The sequence below is a fragment of the Marmota marmota genome, unplaced genomic scaffold, assembly GCF_001458135.2.
Source record: "Marmota marmota marmota unplaced genomic scaffold, marMar, whole genome shotgun sequence".
Classification (NCBI taxonomy): Eukaryota; Metazoa; Chordata; class Mammalia; order Rodentia; family Sciuridae; genus Marmota; species Marmota marmota.
In genome coordinates this window covers 6,066,168-6,088,995 of record NW_025999942.1, presented here as the reverse complement: position 1 = coordinate 6,088,995, position 22,828 = coordinate 6,066,168, and the positions used below count along the sequence as shown (strand labels likewise).

The window sequence follows — 22,828 nt, the reverse complement described above, 5'->3', positions numbered from 1 at the left end:
ATTCTTCATAACAGAATGAACACCAAGTCTGTTCTGTTAACCTCTAGATTAAGCTAATTACCTAACAAATGGATTCGTCACTGTCTTCACTTCCTTAGTAACATCTACCTTTCAAAGTGGACCACCCTAGGGAGTCACAATTTCCTCATTGTCTTTTTTCCCCAGAAGTGGGGAGAATCAACCAAATTCACCTATTGACATGTTACCCACAGGTTTCTCCTTTTTGCTGATTCTCCTAGAATAATACAACAGCTTATGTCTCCTCTCTGAGCCAATTATTATCATCGAATCTTAGAACTAACCCAGTCTATGCCAGATGAAGCAGTAGATTCGACAGATTGTAGATATTTCAGATAAACAAGAGTACAAGAAGCCAATTTTTTGGTGGAATCTATTCAACCTCATGTGCATGCCCAGAAAAGGAAAAAAAAAAAAAAACAGAGACATTTCTATTTCATGTTGAAAGTCAGGTAAAAACAAACAACAAATCACCAGTATAACTGTATAAAATAAAGCATTCTGAATGCCTCGTTCAAACTAAATTTTTTATAAATACAGGCTGCCTGTCTTTCTCTCACTATATTTAACAAGCTCCTGCCTTTGTTTTACAATGATAATACTCAAACACTCCAATCTTATCAAAGTCTATATTTAAGAATAATAAACCCAAACACAACAAGGCTCCAGTCCCATTTCCCAATAAGCAACATTGAATATATATATGTGTGTGTGTATACATATATCTGTAACTAAATGCTTTGTTGACAAAAATCTAACTGAGAATTGAAATATTCGTTTGTATCCAGTAGTTACCATACTTTAAAAATAAAATTAATTTACCAAAGGAAGAGGTGGTAGTTCAGCTACTCAAGAAGCTCAGACAACTGTACACATAAGTGCAGGTCAGCTTCCCAGGACTATTCTGGTTATATGGACAGATGACACCCAGGATTCCACTTGTGGAAGGCAGACAGAAGAAGTGAGTCTATGACAAGGACCACGACCTGAAACGAGGTGTGGACATCAACAGTGGGAAAGCAGACAATAGAAGAACATGACTGAAGCTGACTTTGGAAATGTGGAGTGTCATCAGAGCAAAACTCCAGGTGTCTTCAATGTGTGGAGAGCCACTTCCAAGATGCTATAGGGCAATCACTGCAATGGCCACATTTCCTTTCACAAATATAAACGGTGTTAAGACTAAAAATACACTTGTAGCTTCCTCCTGCAGGCTGCTGAGAAAAGCAACAGCCTGCAGGAAGAATATGGGGTGTGAGTATTTCATATGTGCCCACGGTCACAGCTCTGTGAGACTCCTGAATGGGTGCTATGAAAATAAGATGTATTTTTGGAGGGTTCTTCACGGTGTGTCTACCTCCAGCCATAATAAGAAAGCAACACTCTTTTAAAGGAGGGACCAAAGTAACTGCAGACCCAAATCAGGTTGCTTTCTTCACAGCAGAATCAACATGCTCTAGTGAGATATTTGAGGGAAAGGTACATTCTATTCAAGGATCTAATCGCACAATTGTTTTAAGTCAGGAATACTGTGCTCATGAACAGCATAAATGAACTTCTGAGTTCAAATTAATTACTGTAAAATGCAGGTTACTCCACAGTGTAAAATAAGCAATAACATGCAAATAAGAATTTTGCTTCTATAATTCTCTATAGAAGTATCTATTTTTCAACTCTACTGGATTATTCTTTTTATATTTGTTCTTTTTTAGGTATACATGACAATAGAGTGTATTTTTGACATATTCTACATAGATGCAATACAACTTATTCTAATCTGGATTCTATTCTTGCGGTCGTACATGATGCAGAGTTACCCTGGCTATGTATTCATATAAAAGATTAGGAAAGTTATGTCCGATGAATTCTACTGTATTTCCTGTTCCCCTCCCTTCATTCCCTTTTGTCTAATCCAATGGACTGCTATTCTTCCCCTCCCCCACCCTCCCTTGTTGTGGGTTAGCATCCACAAATCATAGAGAACATTTGGCCTTTGGTTTTTGGGGACTGGCTTATTTTACTTAGCATGACATTCTCCAGTTCCATCCATTTACCAGCAAATGCCATAATTTCATTTTTCTTTATGGCTGAGTAATATTCCATTGTGTAATATTCCATTTTCTTTATCCATTCATCTGTTGAAAGGCACATCTACTAGATTATTTTTGATAGCACATAAAAATACTATTCTCTCTCTCTCATCTTTAAAACTCTTCCCTAGACCCAGAGTGTACATGCCTGGCCAGCTATCATTTCATGTCACCATAACTCTTTAGAACAGACAACTCCAAAGAGCTGTCTAGACTTTGGGTCTCCCTTTTCTCACCTCCTATCCGAACGAGAACTCAAGTTCCTTGTTCTGTCCTCCCATTCCACAGACATGCTGGAGGTCCCCTTCCAAAGCTCTCCATTCTCAGTCCCCAATTTATTCCACCCTGAGCAGCACTGGGGACAACTGCCCACTGGCTCCTAGAAGCTCTCTTCACTCACCTCTTGAACCCTCTCCCGCTAGCTCACCAGCAGATCTTTCCACCTCCCTGGGCCCCTCCTCCCTTCCTAATCCCATGCGCTGAACTGCTAGGGTCACAAACCTTCCCTTCTCTATTTTTGCTCTCACCTAAGATGATGAATGATAGCCCACAGCATTGAATGCCTCTCCTACCCTAATGGATCCCAAATTAATTCTTCCAAACCTCCCTCCTCTTTCCTTGGAGCCCCAAACTCACTTGTCCAACTTCCAACTCAATCATCCTGCTCAAATGTGCAACAGGCCTGTCAAATTTAATACAGCTGAAAGGCAATTCCCTTCCAGCCCCACTCTTCCCATCTTAGTAAAGAACAGCTATTTGCTTAATAGCTGAACCCCAGGCCTAGAGTCACCCCCACTGTGCTCCACTTTCCACCCACTGAAGTGGACCTGTTGATGCCTTCCTGTTTATACTCCTGCCATTTATTTATTTATTTATTTATTTTTCATATATGACAGTGGAATGTATTTCAATTCTTATTACACATACAGAGCACAATTTTTCATATCTCTGGTTGTATATTGTATACACAGTATATTCACACCAATTCATGTCTTCATACCTGTACTTTGGATAATAATAATCATCACATTCCACCATCATTAATTACCCCATGGCCCCTCCATTCCCCTCTCACCCCTCTGCCCTATCTAGAGTTCGTCTATTCCTCCCATGCTCCCCCTCCCTATCCCACTATGAATCAGTCTCCTTATATCAAAGAAAACATTCGGCATTTGGTTTTTGGGGATTGTCTAACTTAGCATTATCTTCTCTAACTCCATCCATTTACCTGCAAATGCCAAGATTTTATTCTCTTTTATTGCTGAGTAATATTCCATTGTGTATATATGCCACATTTTTCTTTATCCACTCATCTATTGAAGGGCATCTAGGTTGGTTCCACAGTTTAGCTACTGTGAATTGTGCTGCTATAAACATTGATGTGGCTGTATCCCTGTAGTAGGTTGTTTTTAAGTCCTTTGGGTATAGACTGAGGAGAGGGATAGCTGGGTCAAATAGTGATTCCATTTCCAATTTTCCAAGAATTCTCTATCCTTCTTTCCATATTCGCTGCACCAATTTGGAGTCCCACCAGCAGTGTATGAGTGTACATTTTTCCCTACATCCTTGCCAACACTTATTGTTATTTGTATGCATAATAGCTGCCATTCTGTCTGGAGTGAGATGAAATCTTAGAGTGGTTTTGATTTGCATTTCTCTAATTGCTAGTGATGATGAACATTTTTTCATGTATTTGTTGATTGATTGTACATCATCTTGAGAAAAGATAGCCTCTTCAAAAAATGGTGCTGGGAAAACTGGAAATCCATATGCAACAAAATGAAATTAAACCCCTATCTCTCACCATGCACAAAACTCAACTCAAAATGGATCAAGGACTTAGGAATAAAACCAGAGACCCTGCATCTAATAGAAGAAAAAGTAGGCCCTAATCTTCATCATGGGATGGACTCAAACTAAAAAATTTCTACTCAGCAAAAGAAATAATCGGTGAGGTGAATAGAGAGCCTACATCTTGGGAGCAAATCTTTACCCCTCACACATCAGATAGAGCACTAATTTCTAGGGTATATAAAGAACTCAAAAAGCTAAGAACCAAAAAACCAAATAACACAATCAATAAATGGGCCAAGGTCCTGCCCTACATTCTTGATGGTATACAGTAACTTGAAAGTGTTTGTAAAAGGTAAAATAGATCATGTCATATTCCTGCAGTTCCAGTGGTTTCACATCATCCAGTGGTTTCACATCATGTTTAGAACAAAACCCAAAGTATTTACACCATGACTTCGAGGCTGGACCTACTCTGGCCCTCATCTCTACCACTTTTCCATTGCCCCCTCCTCTGGGCCTTCTTGCTGCGCTTCCTCACACAGGTGCTACTCATTTGAGCCTAAGGGTCTTTGAACCTGTAGTTTTCTTTTTCCTGGAAAGTCTTTTCCAGATATTATTCACATAGCTTATTTTGCAGAGACTTTTTTTTTTTTTTTTTGGTGGTGGTGGTATTGGGGATTGAACCCAGGGGCACTTTACCCCTGAGTTGCATGCCCCAGCCCTTTTTTATTTTTGAGACAGAGTCTTGCTAAGTTGCCCAGGCTGGTGTCAAATGCACAATCCTCATGCCTCAGCCTCCCAAGCACTGGAATTACAGTCGCGTGCCACTGCCCAGAGACTTCTTTGATGATACCTAAAACGGCATCTTTCTTTAATTTTCCTACAGCACGTATACTACTTAGCCAATATCAGCAGTGTCTCCTACTAGAATGTACCATCCAGGACAAGGAGGACTTGCTCATCTTGGAGCCCTTGTGGCTAGAACTGTGCTTGGCCTATATAAGGCAACACTACATCCTAGAAGGAAGGAGAACTCCAAACCTGCTAAACTCTTCCATCAAGGCAGTAGTGAAGGGGCTGGGGATGTGGCTCAAGCGGTAGCACGCTCGCCTGGCATGCGTGCGGCCCGGATTCGATCCTCAGCACCACATACAAACAAAGATGTTGTGTCCGCCGAAAACTAAAAAATAAATATTAAAATTCTCTCTCTCTCTCTCTCTCTCTCTCTCTCTCTCTCTCTTTAAAAAAAAAAGGCAGTAGTGAACCCAGAGCAACTCTGCCCATGATTTGTTATGATAGTCTATGCTTTTCTGCTACTAAATATCTATAAAAGCCCATGAAATTCTCCTGGGAAACTGACCATGACCCTCACCAGACTGAACGGAAATTCCTGGACCAATTATTAAGAAGCCAAATACTCCTTTTAGGGTCTTGTTTACAGACATCATGTCTCAGCTACATGGCAGCAAATGCTCATCCCTGCATGAGGAGCTCAGCACCTCTCCATGTGACACCCAGGGCTGAGTGCTGTTTGTGCTTTGGTACCAATTGGCAGAGTGTTTTCCTCAGGAGATCTTCTCTCACATTCTCCTTCTTATAGCTCTATTCTAAACATGTTCCTTTACTGCTTCACTCCAGGACATTATTCCATTCTTCTTCATATCTCACATTCTATCCAAGGCTCACTAAGATCTCTGCATGCCCTGGGAAAGCTGACAACTTTAGGCCAACAGTCTTTACCAACTCGGATGGGCAGAGGTTCAAGTCTCATCAGAAAGCACTTCCTAGCCTTCTGCTGTTCCTCAAGCATTCTTGTGGAAATTTCAGCCCAGCACATCCCCAAACCCTCACCACCCCCTTCTGAGCATCACAGTCAAAACGTTTCTTCCTTCCACATGTAACAACCTACATGGAATTACTTTCCTTAAACACAACTCTATTTATGATTATAATTAAGCACTTTCCATTTGCACAATCCTGGCTGGTCTGTGGTAGTCCAACTTATTCATAATAATAGTTATACAATTATTTTTTATGGTTTATTTGTTGAATGTTGACATTGCCCATTAGCCTTTGAGCAATGTGGAACAGCAGCTGTTTTGTTCCGCATTATATGCTTGGTGTCAATAACGCCTGATAATGATAGATGCTCAATAAACACCTAAAGGAACAAAAGACTTGAGACATGATGCATTAGATTAGCTTTGAATGTGCATATTCACAGCCCTTTGTATGATGTGACATATCGGGTAATCTTATTTCCCAGTCAGAGACCAGATAGGTCATGACAAATTAACCAGTACACTTATCTAATTTATGAGTGGCATTTTGAAAATCATACTTTCCTGTCGTATTTTCTTTTGCTCATCCATACCAGACTACAAATCCTAAGTGGGAAGGGAAGGAACAACTCTCTTCCTAACTCTCTCTCTCCTGAAGCCAAAAGCCCAGCTGCACATGCGAAAATAAAGACTGAGCAATGACTGAACTGCCCTTTCCTTTACCCATTCTGTGAACTAGGCCCACTCCACTGGACACATTTACTATCATCTAATTAACCAGTTTAAACAATAAGAAAAACTTACAAAATGCTATAGCAATATTTTTAGAATATGGTGATTATAAATACAATGTAAACTAATAAAAACAAAAACATGAAATATTCCTGTACAATTTCTCATACTAATCTTTCATCCCTCATAATTCGCTGTTGTGATGACATCCCGGTTTTTATAAAAAACAGAGAAAAAGAAATTTTGAACATTATTGCCTATGGTATTGAGGCAGAACAATCATAATGATAAATAACTGCAAACATTTACTGATATTTATAAACACTAGACATTTACATTACTTTCTTACTTAATCTTCCCAATAATCTTAGAATAGATCATGTTACCCTCATTTTGTCACTGGGTGAAAACGAGGACTAATGAGATTAAATAACTTTCCCACATTCAGTACTATGAGTGAGAAGCCAGGATTCCAAGTGGTACATCTTTGATCTCCAATCTCATGTTCCTAGTAACCATAGCACAGTCCAGCAGGTTTATGATTAAACAAATTTTTATTCTTAATATGAAATATTTGCCAAGTAAAACACACTACATGAAAAATATACCACTAACAAATGTATTCATGTATGTATTATGTAGAGTTTTAAAAAGATCTTCTGCAATGAAATATTTTCAAAAAAATTAAATTTTAGCCATCTATTTTATATATTCATATTAAATAAAAACTAACTCTCCCATAAAATGATGATGGCAAATAAGATTTCTGTTTTGTTTCCTTCATTAGTGAGTCAAAACTATATAAAAGGCCATGAGCAACATTAAAATATCTATTAATCAACTGCATAATGAAATCGGTATTTCTTTTAAGTAGTATCGCAGGAAGACTGGACTCGACCATTACACATAAACATATATAAAAAAATGCAGTGTACAAAGTAGTAAGTTTCACTGCATGCTAATTCCTAGTTCTCAGAAAAACATTATATCTCTGAATTCAGAAAGAAATACATATTTGTTTTGTCTTTCAGTTATGTTATTATTTAGAGATTTGTGTATTTGCATCAGCAATATTTGTGATACGAAATAGGGCTTGACTTGAATAAAACCCCCGAACAGAATCCCCAGTCCCTCTTTTTCCTCTACCTTTTCTGTACAGGGTCAGGAGACCAGTACCTGGCCCATAATGGCACAGAAGACAGTGGTTTTCTGGTAAGCAGTGAGTGCTTACAGCTCAAAGTTGTAGACTAAAATTCCTGTATGCTCTGAATCATGAAATTTTAATATTGTTAACTTGGGAAGGTGAAATTCATTTCAGTGTTATAAAAAAATGTAACATGCAAATGGTGAATAACACAGTTCTTCAGTATGTTTGCAAAACTTTCTCTAAGTTTGCAATCCAATATAATCTCTCTCTATTGAATCCTACTTTACATAAGAACCCAAACTACCATGTTTACTAGCATTTTATGAGAAGACCATGTTTTATGTATTCATTAATCATATTTTCATTACAGGCCTCAGTAGTCAATACAATGTCAAAGCAAAAACTAATATATCTTAATCTAGCATCATTTGTAGGCACAGAAGACAAAATACATTCACATCTCATTTAAAAGGGAATGAGTCAATGATTATGGGCTTTTACATTTCTATAGATGGTAGGAAGAAAGAGACGGTATGATGTTATCACAATTTTTTCTAGTAAAATTTTTGGGAAAAAACAACTTAGAGAAAATAACTTCATGATCAGTTGCATAACTACCAAAATTTAATGAAATAACTAGGTATTATTACACACAGTCATGTGTCACAGTATCTCTCTGCCTTCTAAACCCTAGAAGAGAATGTTTATATTTCATTTAAAAATATTTCTGTTACAGTAAGTCATCCTGTTATTTAAAATAATACTGAGACTTATAAGATGATAATAACTGAGCTCCCTGATTTTTTTTTATAATCGAACAACTAACTTCAACACAATAACTTTATTAATTATTTATTTATTTTTATGTAGTGTTGAGGATCGAACCCAGGGCCTTGCAAGTGCTAGTTGAGTGCTCTACCTCTGAGCCACAAGCCCAGTCCTAGAATTATTTTAATGGTAACCTACAAGTCACTCAAAAGTGAATGATTAGATTTCAGGAATTTCAACTTCATCCCATTTTTTATTACTGCAATAATAAAATAAGTTCCAGTCTAAACAAAATAAGGAGAAACATCCTGATTTACTTTTTAAAAGAATTCATAATGACTAACTTCTATGAGGGATCCAAACACTGCATACATAATCTCACTCGCTACAGACTTCCCTTGTCATCTGACCATTTAAAGGTAAGCATTACTTTGCAGATTTAGATCCCTGAATTCTGACATTAAATGACCTAATAAAAATGCAGACTAACTAAGGAAAACCGAAGCAAATATCTACACAAATATGGTTCCTACTAAACTGTGCTCTATTCAATGGCTGATCAGTAGTTTTCTTTGAATGTAGGGTTTGCATACAGCTAAGAGTGCACTCATTGAATAAATGAATAAATGAACACTTTTCTCTAGTGCCGAAATAAATCAGGGCTTTCTTTGTGTCTCTTACCTTTGCCATGGCTTCTCCCATCCTCCAAAAGCGGCACGACGATAGTGTTGTTCACATTTCCAGGTGACCGTACAGCTGTGTAGACAACAGGCACCGACTGTACCACCACGGGGATGCGGTGAACATGACTCAGTTTGTTAGACTGTAAATTCATGGGACTTGAAGGCGGTACAGGATGGATAATGTGCAAAAACTGCTGGCCTCCCACGCCAGACGCAGAGGCAACAAGGGGTCCTGGAGTTAATACTGTTGACGAAGACGATGCTGAAGATACTGATGTTATAACAGTTGGGGATGAGGCTGGACGACTAGATGAAGATGAAGAGGTTGAAGTGGAAGAAGGTGAGGAGGCGGATGCTGTCATGGAAACTGGGGAGGATGAAACGGCAGTGGGGGACGTCCTGGCTTTGTTTATTGACAAGTCCACTGGCTCAGTTTGTGTTTGGAAGTGATCGACGGATAATGAGTCCTCCGGGGGCTCCCCTTTCACATTATTTAGCAACAGGGGTACAGCTTCCATATCGGGGTAGTTGTGGACGTTTGGAGACTGTGGGGAGAAAAACAGAACACATGTTTACCTTTGTTAATTATACATTTTAATAGATGTAGGATTCATTACTTGAATGTTTATTAATTTTTTTTCTTGTTGCCATAAGATGTTAATTTGTTCCCCCAATATTGGAAGAATTGTTCGGTGACCGTCATGGTGATTAAAACTGCAGGTACAAAAGTACAAAGCAGTAAGACAAGTCCTCTGCCATAAAGACATTTTCATTCCATCAAGGAAGAGCAACACAATTATTAAAATAGAGTGAAATCAACGCTTTACAGAAGAAAAAGAGGCCACAGGAATCTAAGAATGAACAGAAAGTTACACAGAATCTTCTAAAAGACAAGTTCAGAGTACAAAGTTTTATCTACTTGTAACTGTATAAATACAACCTATTTAATTAAAAGTTTCCTTTTGTTGGTTTGATTCATCACCTGCATTATGAGTCTCGGTTTCCTGTTATAAACTTATGCTAGTTTTCATTAGATGAACTTAAATATCCTTTGCAGCTCTGAAATTCTACAATATAATGTCTACCCTTATTCAAATTATCATAACTTGGAGACATAATATCACTTGTAGTGACCCTGGGGAAACTCACTACATTTCCACTTCACATTTCCTGGAAGAACTACTATAGCTATGTTCATTTTGAACATTAGAAAAGAACACAAAGTTCTTCAACCTCCCAGGTCTGATAACTAAATTACTAAATAGTAGTCATTTCTAATGACTGAATTACAATTTATTCAGCATATGACAAATTTTTTTCTTAAAAACGTATACAACTACTATACTGGTATTTTAGAAAAAAAATCTTATACTGACAACTTCAACTGGTCTATGGTTTTTGGTTTAATTTAAAATAATAATAATTGTGTCCAAGTTCATTTGCATTCGTATAAATTTTAGTAAGATAAATTTACTAACAAAGACCTCAAGATCTGACCCAGACTAATGTTCTCAGCATGCTATCAGTGGGCATGAGTATATCTCTATTCATATACTTTTCACTCATAAATTTAAGAAGCACTTACTGATTGTCTGCTTCTGAGACCTCAAATAGCCCAATGGTTCTACTGGTGTTATGTCAGTCTAGCCTTGACAAAAAGAGCTAGCCTAAAACAGGTTATTTTGGTAACACTTAATTTATCCAGGCTAGAATGCATGTTATTATTCTATTAGATGAAGACCAAACTCCTCAGCTTTTTTATGATATCAGGACAATAATGTCTAAAATTATGTTAATTTATTATTTCAGTCTTGGTTTCATAAAAGATTCTGGCTTGTTATTCTCCACCAAAATGTGAGCCTACATTTTTAAAAAAATGTGTTTCCAAAAGCCTTTCTTTATAGAATATAAATTATAGCTCCATTCAAAATATAAAATAGGCAATAATGCAAGAGCATTTTATTCATCAACAATGAGGGGGGAAAATGCATCAACTAAATCAGATCAACTAAAAAGGACAATGGGCTGATGTGTTAATGGTTTTCTTTTTTTTTCTTCTTCCTAACTAGTATGGCTAGTTACCTAAAAAAAAATGTGAATTAAGGAAAAAAAAAAGAACCATTCAAAATATCTCCTGTATGAAATTCTAAATGACAAGGTTTTCATTTATGTGCTGAAATATAATGTTTTAAATCAAAGACATTAAGAAAAACAAAACAAGCACCATAAATTGAATTTTTTAGTAAAAAGTTATGAGTACCATTTACTCTTACAATAAGAACAGTATTTCAGTTTGTTCTCAGCATTACCATTTAATTTCTTTGTAGAATTATGTCAGGTGTTTCTTATTAGTATGTTATACACATATGGAAATTCTTTGTTGGGGCTGCTTTCATACCAAGGTACCAACTGGATTATGATTAAAAATATAAAACACATCATTAAGTACATGGACTGAATGCCACTGGTTTGACCTTAAATATACTCTTGATCAGCTCCTCTCTTCTTCTTAGGTATTAGACATTCCCCAAATCCTTATTTTGGAAAGAGTTATTATTTCCACTGCAATTTTTTCTCCGCATACCTATCTTAGCCATAGGTGCCTCCGTGCATTTACAAACCAAGGGCTGGGAGTACTTCAGTGCTGTAGAAACAGGTGATAATGACACTAGCAGGTGACAACAATACAGGAGCTGAGAAATGCACAGCTTGTTTGCAAAGAGATTGCTTCTGAGGCCCTGAGGCCTCACTGGGCTTTGCAAGCAGCTCAGACTTCTCTGGATGATTAACAGGAGGCTGCTGGTTTCTTTGGTCGGTTTCTGCTTCATTCCTGGCTAAGAAAACACCTATTCCTTCAGCTGTTGCACAGGGACAGAAGAGTTTCTCTCCCAATTCCCTTGCCTATGCTGGAAAGCTGAGAAGACCAAATACTAAGAGTCACTAGGTGCTTTCAGACACTTGAGAATTGCCATCTCTCATGTGCTCCAACCGAAACAGAGAAATTACTCATAAAAATAAGGAAGAATAAACCAATCAAAGACTTGGGGCCTAGGACAAATTTATGCATGAATCTATAAATGCAAACATCCACAGAGACACAGGGTGCTTCCTTTTGCATGTGTGGCAGCTGAAGTGCAGGCAGCATATTCAAAAAGAACACTTCATCAGTATAATCAGGACAAAAATCTCTCCTGTACCATTCATCTGTATTCAGTGTTGACATAGCATTGCACTTGGACAGCCCCTACTTGTATGATATGATAATGTGGCAGGTAAAGCCATCCATAATTCCAGGTTCGGGCTGCACAAGCATATGGGTAAAGCCAGCCACACTGCAAAGACGTGGATTCAAAATGGCTATGGTGTGCTCCTGTTCCTCCTGTTAAGGAAAAGACCTGATAGGCTCAGCCCTGAAATCAGCATTAGGAATCCATTGCTTTACTCCTGGGGAGTGGAAACTGAAACTCACTGGTTCTGAGGTTTGGACCCTAAAGGGGAAGCTTCAGTGAGGTACCTGGAGCACAGGAGATGGCCAAGAGGAGAAGTAAAGGTGAGGACAAACAGAGGAAAACAGGAAACCAGCCCCTGGGCAGCTGGAAGCCAAGGGAAAAGACCACCCACACTGGGGAGGAGCGGGGACATGTCACCCAGGAACAGCCTTGAAGGGACAGGGACCCCAAGAAGACAAGACATAACAAAGAACATTTGGAAGCATGATGAGGAAGACAAGCTTCTGTAAAAGTACTGAAGAAAGGCTTTCATACTAAAACTTGACCCTTGTTTACTAATGCCTCAGTTCTTGATAGAACATTGATGGACTACTCACGGCAGGTTCGAAGGAATGTTTTGTGTTTGCAAATAAACTCCATCCAGATTTTTGCCTGGGAGTGACGCTAGCTGAATTTTTGCTATTGGTTCCCCTGGTATGAGAACACTGGATTTTTATCAAAGAGAGTTATTTTATTTTCTAAAAGATGTTATCTCTAAAAGTGTATGAAATTTAAAAAAGTTTTATACTATGTATTAAGAAGTACTGGCTGGGTGCAGTGGCACATGCCTATAAATCTCAGGGGTTTGTGAGGCTGTGGCAGGAGGATCACAAGTTCAAAGCCAGCCTTAGCCACTTAGTGAGGCTGTAAGCAATTTAGTGAGATCCTGTCTCAAAATAAAAATATAAAAAGGTCTGGGGAATGTGGTTCAGTGGTTAAGTGCTCCTGGGTTTGATCCCAGGTGTCATAAAAAGAAAAATACGTAAATAAAAAAGAGAGAGAGAAGGAAAGAAAGAAAGAGAAAAGGAAGTAATAGCATAAATACACACAAAAGTCCAGCAAGGGAAACAGAACAATATATTTCATAAGCAATGTGTGTGAAAAATATACGTGGAATCCGTTGTCACATATTATTGTTTTTTCACAAATCTGAAGGTTAGTTTTACTCATTATAATCTACTCAAAGTATTATACAGAACGTTCTAATGAACATGTTCTTTTAAGTATTCTGGAGACCGCTTTTGAAGCTTTGCTACAGACATATATTTTTTCTGAATAAACATCTGAAAATGTAACTTCAGCTTCAGGCATTTTGCTGAATGAAAGCAAGAAGGCATCTAAAACCCCCCACTTGTTAGTTTCCAGAGTACTAGATGAATTTCCCTCAGTCAATCATGGAGTTTATTATGGTCTGCCACTGAGTAAGAAGCATTTCTAATGCTGTTCATGTGTTTTACTCACCTGGAATTTTTAAAAGGAAAAAACCATGTCTGACACACCCTATCTTTGGAAAGCCCTTTAGAGAATGTTATGAGTTGCCAGGTTGGGGACCATATGAATAATACACGGCTAAATGTTACCCAAGACTATATACTTTCTGTTTCATCTAATGGCACTAGGGATTTTTGGAGAGGTGGCCCTTGCACACATACATGATGGTGACAATTATCCATCCATCATTTCAAAGAACTGTTTTATTTTCGTTTTACAATTTTTTTGAGAAATAATTTCATGGCAGTTTTTAGAAAAGATTGTAAAGTGACTTGTCTAACATCACCTAGCTTGTGGTTAACTATGAAAAAGACCTTTGTTTTGTAGCCTGTTGTGTGATACTTTAGGAGGAAAATGAGATTTGGGGATAAAAGTACTTGAGCTCATGACCTGCCCCTGCTACTTATTAGCTGTGCTATCTTGGCAGCATCACTAAAATTCTCCAAGTCTCAGCTTCTCAATCTATAAGGGAGTAATGTTAAGTCCAAGTTTGTTAAATTGTTGTAAAAACAGAACTAAAGTTATCAAGCACTTTTAACCGTGAGAAATGTGAGAGACAAGCAGATGAGCAGACTTATGTCTTCTTAGAACTAAAAATTCCAGACACAATGCCATCTATTACTAAAACCATCTCAGAGGTGACCCGATTCACTGAACGCAGCATGAGATGTATTCTAATTCTGGATCATGGACAGTCGTTGCCAAACAACCAAACAGATCAGGGCTACAAAAGCAACTGAACAAATTGCTTTAGAGACCACTTAGGACTTAAAAAATAGAAATTCTGAAATAAGAGAAAGACAGTTACTTAATGATGTTGTTTCTGACCATACAACAGTAGACAGAATATGTTTTAACTGACTGAGCTGATTTTGTAATTCCACCATGCAACCTCCCTCTATCAATCTATATTTCAAGGTGCATATACTTTATGACAGTAATATATAAATGTACTCAAATAATTGGGAGATGTTGGTTATTCTTATAGAGTTACCACAGATGAGTAGAGGATATTAGCTTCCTATGTCTTAGAAGAAAATTACATAAAGTTTAGTTTGACTTAATGACTATCTGGAAAGTACTTTCAAAAGCAAAAAAAGGAATTAAATTGAACCCTGTCTGTGATCACTAGACTTTTTAGTAATACTGCATTATTTTAAGTGCAAGTACATTTTAATTAAAGAGCCAAATCCTTTAACATGATGTGTACAGTATATACACAGCTCAGTCTTTGCAACTTCAGTTTCTCTCATGAAGAGATGAAATTTGAAAGGTGTGAGCACTGTGCTTGGAGCAAGTGCTCTGCAATTTTGGCAGGCTATTTTGCTCTCCGTGCAAAGGTCACTGAACAGCCATTTGTAAAGAGAGCATGGACTACACTTTGCTCTGTACTCTTACGAAAAAGGAATGCCTAGTTTTTAAATTTTTTTCCCCGTGTCCTGATGTTCATAATTTTACCTTGCTTTCAGTGATTTTTCTTATTCACATGTTCAAGGAAAAAGTCTTAAACTAAATACAACAGAAGTGAGAATTTATAAAACCGAGAAAAAAATTAAAGAATACTAAAGAAAGATAAATTGTAATTCCTTTAAAAGTATGCATGAGCGAGTAAAAGGAAGCAAATAGAATTATCCTACACTGACAACCTGAAATTTGTTCTCCAAAGCCTTGAATACATTATCTACTATAGGTAAGAGAAGATATTTAAATGACTTTTTTATGTCAACATCTCAATTGTAAACGTGAGAAATGATTGATTCTGTTAGAAAACCCAGAACATATGCATAACATAATGAACTCTCTTCACATTTACATTAGTTTTTATGCTTTCAGACTTGAATTAAAAATGGTAATCCTTTAAAAGTTAAATGCACACATTTAAATTGGTCCCAAAGTTTCCTTATATCCTAGCTGTATATTTTCAAGACCTGTATCCTAGGATTTTCGCAAATTATATCATTTACCCTAATAATCAGACTATGTTTACAATTGGCTATAACTTTGAAACTCTGGCCTCACCCATATGTGCTGTGAAGTTGAGCTGGTACAAAAGGAGGAGAAGAGGGATTTTTTTCAATGCATTTTTTTTTAAACAAATTAATAGCAGACATCCCTAAGAACTGAAAAGGGTTAAATAAACATGTTTGGACATAAATGTACATAGATTACACACAAAAATACAAATGCTTAGCAAATGAATGACGTGTTTAACAAAACTCAGTTGATGACAACTTATCCCATTTGAGAGAAATGAGGATGATAGTAAAGATATTTTGAATCTTAAACTACTTACATTTTATTCATCTGGTCAAATTGGACAAAGAAGTGATATCACTAAAACAAAGGTCAAAAGAGGAAGTCTAGGAAAGTAGTTTAATTCCTATTGTCTGACAGTTGCTTTTAAACTTAACCTCATAAAGTACGCCAAGACATCTGAAAAATAAATTTTATCATTTCGACTTTATCACATTTTGGGATAGGGAAAACTATAGCAACAGTAAACAGATCAGTGATTGCTAAATAGTTGGGGGAAGGAAAAGAAGAGGGCAATGAATTGGTGCAGCACAGTGAATTTTGGGACCTTCAAATTATAGGAAACTGTGTGGCATATGTATGTCACTATGCATTTGTCAAAACCCACAAACTATACAATATAGAGTGAACCTTAATGTAACCTATGGACTATACTTAATAATTATGTATCAACATAAGTTCATTGAATCATTAAACATAACAAATACACCACACAAATGCAAGATGTTAATAATAGGAAATTATATGCAGAGATGGGTTGTGACCCCATGTACTCTCTGCCAAATTTTTCTACAAACGTAAATTTGTACTAAAAGTATAGTCCACTATTTGTTTTAAAACTAAATTCACTATTAATGCTGTTGAGACCCTGTTTTTATCTATTATTTTGTCTACCAGTTGCAAAACTAATGATCTAAAATGATAATCATGGCATTTCTAAATTTAAAACAAGAGGCAACTCTTAACAGGTTTCTTTTCTACCTCAGATTAGAACTTCTTTCATCATTTCAGTTTTAAACTTATTATTCAGTAGATGCTTTAAAACACTATAGTTTCACTATACATACGAGGAAAAATGTTTTATCAACTTTTATGGAATGAAAAGTTCATTTAAATGTTTCTCCTGAACCATAATCTCACTCCAGTGCCTGAGGCAAATGTTCTGTGCTAGTTACATATTTTAAAATATGCAATGCTGTTTACCATTCTCCAACAGATTCATCTTCTCTGCCACCAGATGGGCCTGGCTTTTGATATTACAAAACGTTCACCATAAATAGTTATTTTTACAACAATCTATCACAAAGGCAAAATACATCACATTTCACAGAAAAGAAAACTTGACCTCCCAGTGGTTGTGATAGTCAGATGCCACATTCAGAACCCCAACACATACACATACACACAAAAACATGTAAAGGAAAATGATAACTATTTCCAATAGAGGAAGATCTAGTTGCAAAAATAAGGGTTTTACTTTGGTGATTATTAAAGCAAGTAGTCTAGCAAAACCTACATGCACTTGTCTTCTCCTAGAATACAGTTATAAAGAGATTAAAAAAAAATCCTACTAGGTCAAAACAAGACTAATGGTAAAGTTGGGAGAATTAGCCCTTTTCCCACCTCTCCCAGGAAACAGGCAGATGTGATGGGAAATATCACACATGGACAAGTGAGCACTTTAAAGGTTCCACAACTTTTTATCAACAGCGGATTTAATTCCTTTTCCGCTCTCTCATATAAAACAACACTTTAGCCTGGGCTCTTGGCTTCCAGGTAAAACTAGTACAGACTCATGCAGGACTTCTGAGGATCCAAGAGGGTAACACTGTCTAAAGGGTGTTTTAATGGTTCCATTTTGGCCCAGAACTGCCACAGGGCACATGCAGGTATACATAATCCATTTACAACATATGAACTGTACAAAGGAAGCCTCCACTGACTGTGGGCATCCAGATAAGCACATAAGCAGAGGCAGACAGACCAGGCTGGTGCTTCAGAAAAAGGCTGATAAAAGGAAAGGGCAATGGGAGACTGGGGGCAGGTTTGCCAGCCAAGAATCCCCATAACCAGGTGTAATTTACGATGGGGGAACTCTCAGCTCACTGCTCCTCTTGGCTGGGATACTTACTTATTCATCAGATATTAGGATTGTAAGAATACGGTAATAGCAATGCCAACAAAAATGTAATTAAAGACTGGCATTGTAATATGCTGGGACACAGGATTATAAATGGGTGGACACTTTCAGGAACGCTGTTGAATTGTGTCTCAGAAGTCTTTACCTCAGAAATAATCGTTTCTTTTTAAGAACCTAGGAAATGCCATTACCTTTCTATACCACTCCTCACATCTGTTTGGCAGAGAGGAAATGACCTTATATTCAGTCCGCTCAAAATATATCCCTGATTACTCTATTTTGAAGACCAAAATAATATTTGGAAATGACAACCACAATCAAATACCGATGCTGACTTTTAGGAATTATCAAAGAGAATATGCTTAAAAAATTAAAAAAGAAGAAAAAATGGAGCTATGTAAAGTTACCACAGGTTTAGTCAAGATTCCTGTGGAATTGTGGAGCTCACAATGTCAAGTGTTGGCACTGTGAAACAGCTTTGTATAGTCATCATGTCTGGAAGATGACATATGTAGCAACCATCTCAATTTCATGCAAATAAATGCTTTAGGTTGCTTTGGGAGAAAATCTCAGGAGAACAAACATCATTAACTTCAACAGTATCCGTATCTCAAGCAAAGTAGACAACAGTCAAAAAGATGCATTCCAGAAAACTTGGTTAGTTGCCTTAACAAGTGGTCTATTGAGGACATAAAGCTGCAGGTAGATAATACTATGAAACAACTTGAGAGCCTAGAAGAATTTAATTTAAAATTTCTATACTATTTTATATAAAATGTGATCTTGGAATTTGTTTTGTAACTAATACATTTAAATACCTTAACTATTAAAGTCAAAGTATCAATTCATTTACTTATCAAGCTTGGTTATAAATTTTTCTTCTTAGGGGATGATTTACTGCAGGAACCTGCATTTAGACATATTCAGCAATTTGGGATTTTTACAAAAATGTGCACATAGATGCTTTACCTTGCATAAAAACAGAACTAATTTTGGAGCAATCCAGCTATAAGCTGGATTCATTAAGACACCCAGGACAGGCATCCACAGCAGCAGGTACAGGCACCAATTCTATAGTTTCAACAGTATCTCATGTGATTCCAATGATCAGATAAGTTTGAAAAATAATATTTGTTGTCATCAAATTGACAAGTGAGAAAAAAGTTAGTGTGCAAGCATTTATATAAACAATGAAATTAATTTCATGCCTCCAAAATTTATACATGAAAATAAAAGGACAGAGGAAATACTCCAGAATTTTAACTAAATGGTTTTCCATTAGAGGAATGTGTGCAAACTACATTTGTTATCCTTTTTTCCCTCAGTATTTCCTGTTTCCTAAAATGAATCTTACTACTTTTTAAAATAAATGAAAAAAGAAAAAAATAGTAAAAATTTAAAATGCATTAGTTTTTAATTGACTCATAATAAAATAGAATTCTCAACTTTTTTTTCATTGAAACAATAATATATTTTTCCTAGATTCTAGTGAAATACAATGGTATTTGAAGATAGCTATCATGTTATACTGCTTCCAGAAGAAAATAACAGATCTTATTAAAGCTCATGCCATGGGAGTTACTACTATAAGTTTAGACTGGTAGTAAGTATATTCTATAGAAATTATTGTATGTATCCACTTATAATTTGGAATTAAACTAAAAAAAGGAGTTAAGTGTAGTTGACAACTGAAAATTTGCCATTTCAATACACCCATTGGATTAAAACTATCATTATTGGTCATCCCAAGCCACTCATTATAGTGTACTAAGCAAACATTTTTACACTTGAAAACTATCACAAATATTTCCATATCCATGCCTTTTCTTTTGATGAAAAGCTTTCTCCCAATCAGTATTTGGTGAACATTACTATATAATCATCCCAGCACTGTGATAAGTCTGGGGGTGTTACAAAAGGATTTTTAACCTTTATCCCAAGAGAAGCAAGTCTTTTCCCCCAGAGACTTAAGAACATTTCCATCGCTTTTCTAAAAGATTTTTTAAATTTTAGGTGGGCACAATGCCTTTATTTGAATAAATGAAAATTTTATTTTTATGTGGTGCTGAGAATCAAACCCAGTGCCTCACGTGTGCTAGGCAAGCACTCTACCCTGCATCACTTATTTAGTGAACTGCATTCCAAAAACAAGAAATGTATAAGTAATGTTAAGTGTTTCAACCCTACATTCTATAAACATAAAGGGCATTAAATGTAAATTTGAAGAAATAATTTAAATCAAGAATATATGGCCAGGTGTAGTGGCGCACACTTGTAATCCCAGTGGCTGCGGAGTCTGAGGCAGGAGGATGATGAGTTCAAAGCCAGCCTCAGGTATGGCAAAGTGCTAAGCAACTCAGTGAGACCCAGTCTCTAAGTAAAATACAAAATAGGGCTGGAGATGTGGCTCAGTGGTCAAGTACCCTTGAGGTCAATCCTTAATACCAAGAAAACTATATAAACAAAAAAGTAACTGTTGAGTATTATTGAGACTGTAAAATCAATTTTTATTGATTATTTTTAAATGCCTGAAAACATTTGTAATTCATATCTATTCCAACATTTTCTAGTACCTTTTCCCCCAATTTATAAATGAAGAAACATTCTTACAGAAGTTTAAGATACTATATGACCAGACACCACAAGGTAACACCGATCTATGATCTAAACATAAGTTTGATTCCGAAGCATGAGTCTACTCCCCTACGCTGTTCTTGTCACCTTTAGAAGAGGCAGATAAAGAGCCTTGAAAAGTCTTCCTCATGTAGTTCATATGAAATTAGTAGCTGGAAATACCCAGCTGAGGATGTAATAAAATAAGTTCTGCTGAGATAGTTTGCTAAGCCATAACCTACTGCCCCAATATACTTGGATGGAACAGATCAGAGGACAGGTATCCCTGTCCTTTTATGTAGTGACCCCTCATAAAAGTCTATTTCTAATTTAGTTACCCTTTGTTCTCAAATTAGGCTTGAGGATAACAACAAATAGAAAAATCATTCTTAATTTAGGAATCACATCTAGCACTTTGTGCACCACTGAAGCTGTGAAAGAAACAAGAGATGGCGGAATAAAATGGAAAAAACAAAAGCCTCATTAGATTTGAACACAGGAACAATTAGAAATGTTATGTGAAAAAATCATCTACTTTATTTCTTCCTTTTACGCTAAACACTGATAGAAAAAAATGTTATTTTTTAAAAATGTTTTTGTAGTTGTAGTTGGACAGAATGCCTTTATTTTATTTGTATACAGTGCTAAGGACTGAACCCAGTGTCTTGCACACACTAGGCAAGTGATCTGCCCCTGAGCTACACCCCAGCTCTGTTATTTTTAACCAGTGATGCATGCTCCTTAATAAAAGCTGGCAATAAATGCCTGTAAATGGAACAAGTGAGAGGTAGCTCGGTGGGGTTTTAGAACATGGGCACACACCTGAGTTCTAGTACAGGTTCTATTTATATGATCAGTTCACTCATTGTCTCTCTTCCTTTCATTCTAATTGAAAATGACTGTTGATTTTGCTTTCGCAGGTGCCTGTTATCCCCTCCAGCCTCATCAGATTCCACCCATGCTGAGTCAGGTATCACTCCTCCATGTTTCCAAAGCACTCAGCTGCGCCTCTCTTCCTCCCTCGACTGTGAGACCCCTGAAGACACCTTTTCTACTAGTCCTATCACACAGTCCCCAGCATAAAATAAGCCCTTAGTCAAAGCTCATCAGGAAAGCCCAGTAGCTCTCTATAGCCCTTAATAGTTCTCAGATTCAATAAATCTATGAAATTAGCCCACATGTAAAACTTAAACCTTAATTAACTTAATTACACCACATATAAAAATTAGGTTGAAAGATTCCACTGGGTCATTCTTTGGTTAAGAGTAAATGATTAGTTGTCATTTTATCCCTTTGTCTCACTACCGAACTTTGTTTTTAATGTATTACAAATTAATGTTTAAAAGGGATGAAAGACACACTATATAATGGGCCTAAAACAAAATGCAAGACTCATATTTTGTGTTTTTATTAATCTGAAATACACTACTTTTTAAAAAGAAAAGTCAAAAATGAAAGCTCTAAGTATGTCACGGTAGTAGGAAGTCAAAAACTAATGTTCTCACTGGTTCTAAAATTTAGTGTTAGTGTCTATCAAATTCCCTAACGTTTGATGATTCTGCATTTTTCAGTCAATCAGCGTATAATATACATGACAGGGAGATTACAAGTCCTGTAAAGAGATACAAGGAAAAATACATGCGTCTGATCCCAGTTGATTTTCTTTCTATTCCATGATAACATAAACACATGCTGCTTGACTCCTTCCTGGGTGGGCTGACTTGTACCAGCAAACCTGACTTGACATCCGCCAAACTCTCCTGCATATTTTCCATATATTGAACTCTAAACCTTTCTTCTTGCCCTGTTTACTGTTCAGTTCCTTCATGTAAATCCTATTCTCCCAGAAATTCTGCTTATTCCATTTCACAATCTCTAACCTCACCTGCACATCTGGCGTTCTCATGTTTATGAAGGGAGTAGTTTTCAACCATGAGTGATTCTGTCCCCCAGGGGACACCAAACAATGAAAATCCCGACTGTTACAAATGAGGGAAAGAGTAATAGGGACAGTTCCTACACCAAACACAAAGGATGTATGGTGCCTTTGAAGAGAAATCCTCTACTAAGCCATCATCCTCATCCTTTTCCTACCATCTCTTTTCCTTTAACATCACATATTTTCCTTTTTGAGATGATTCTATGCTCAGCTCTTTCCTTCTCTAATTCTTCCATATTTGTTAATCTCATATAGATAGATAGATAGATAGATAGATAGATAGATAGATAGATAGATAGATAGTCTGCAAACATGAGTATGTGCATTTT

At 36.7% G+C, this 22,828-nt stretch overlaps 1 protein-coding gene across 16 annotated transcripts in view; it reads right to left on the bottom strand.

Moving 5' to 3' along the window:
* Klf12 (Kruppel like factor 12) overlaps window positions 1-22,828 on the bottom strand; it is a 430,087-nt gene that overhangs the window by 137,184 nt on the left and 270,075 nt on the right. For all 16 annotated transcript variants that reach the window (XM_015498734.2, XM_048801306.1, XM_048801307.1 and 13 more), the window contains one exon: window positions 9,012-9,558. In XM_015498734.2, coding sequence (XP_015354220.1) covers window positions 9,012-9,558 — 547 coding nt within the window. The remainder of the gene's footprint in view (window positions 1-9,011; window positions 9,559-22,828) is intronic.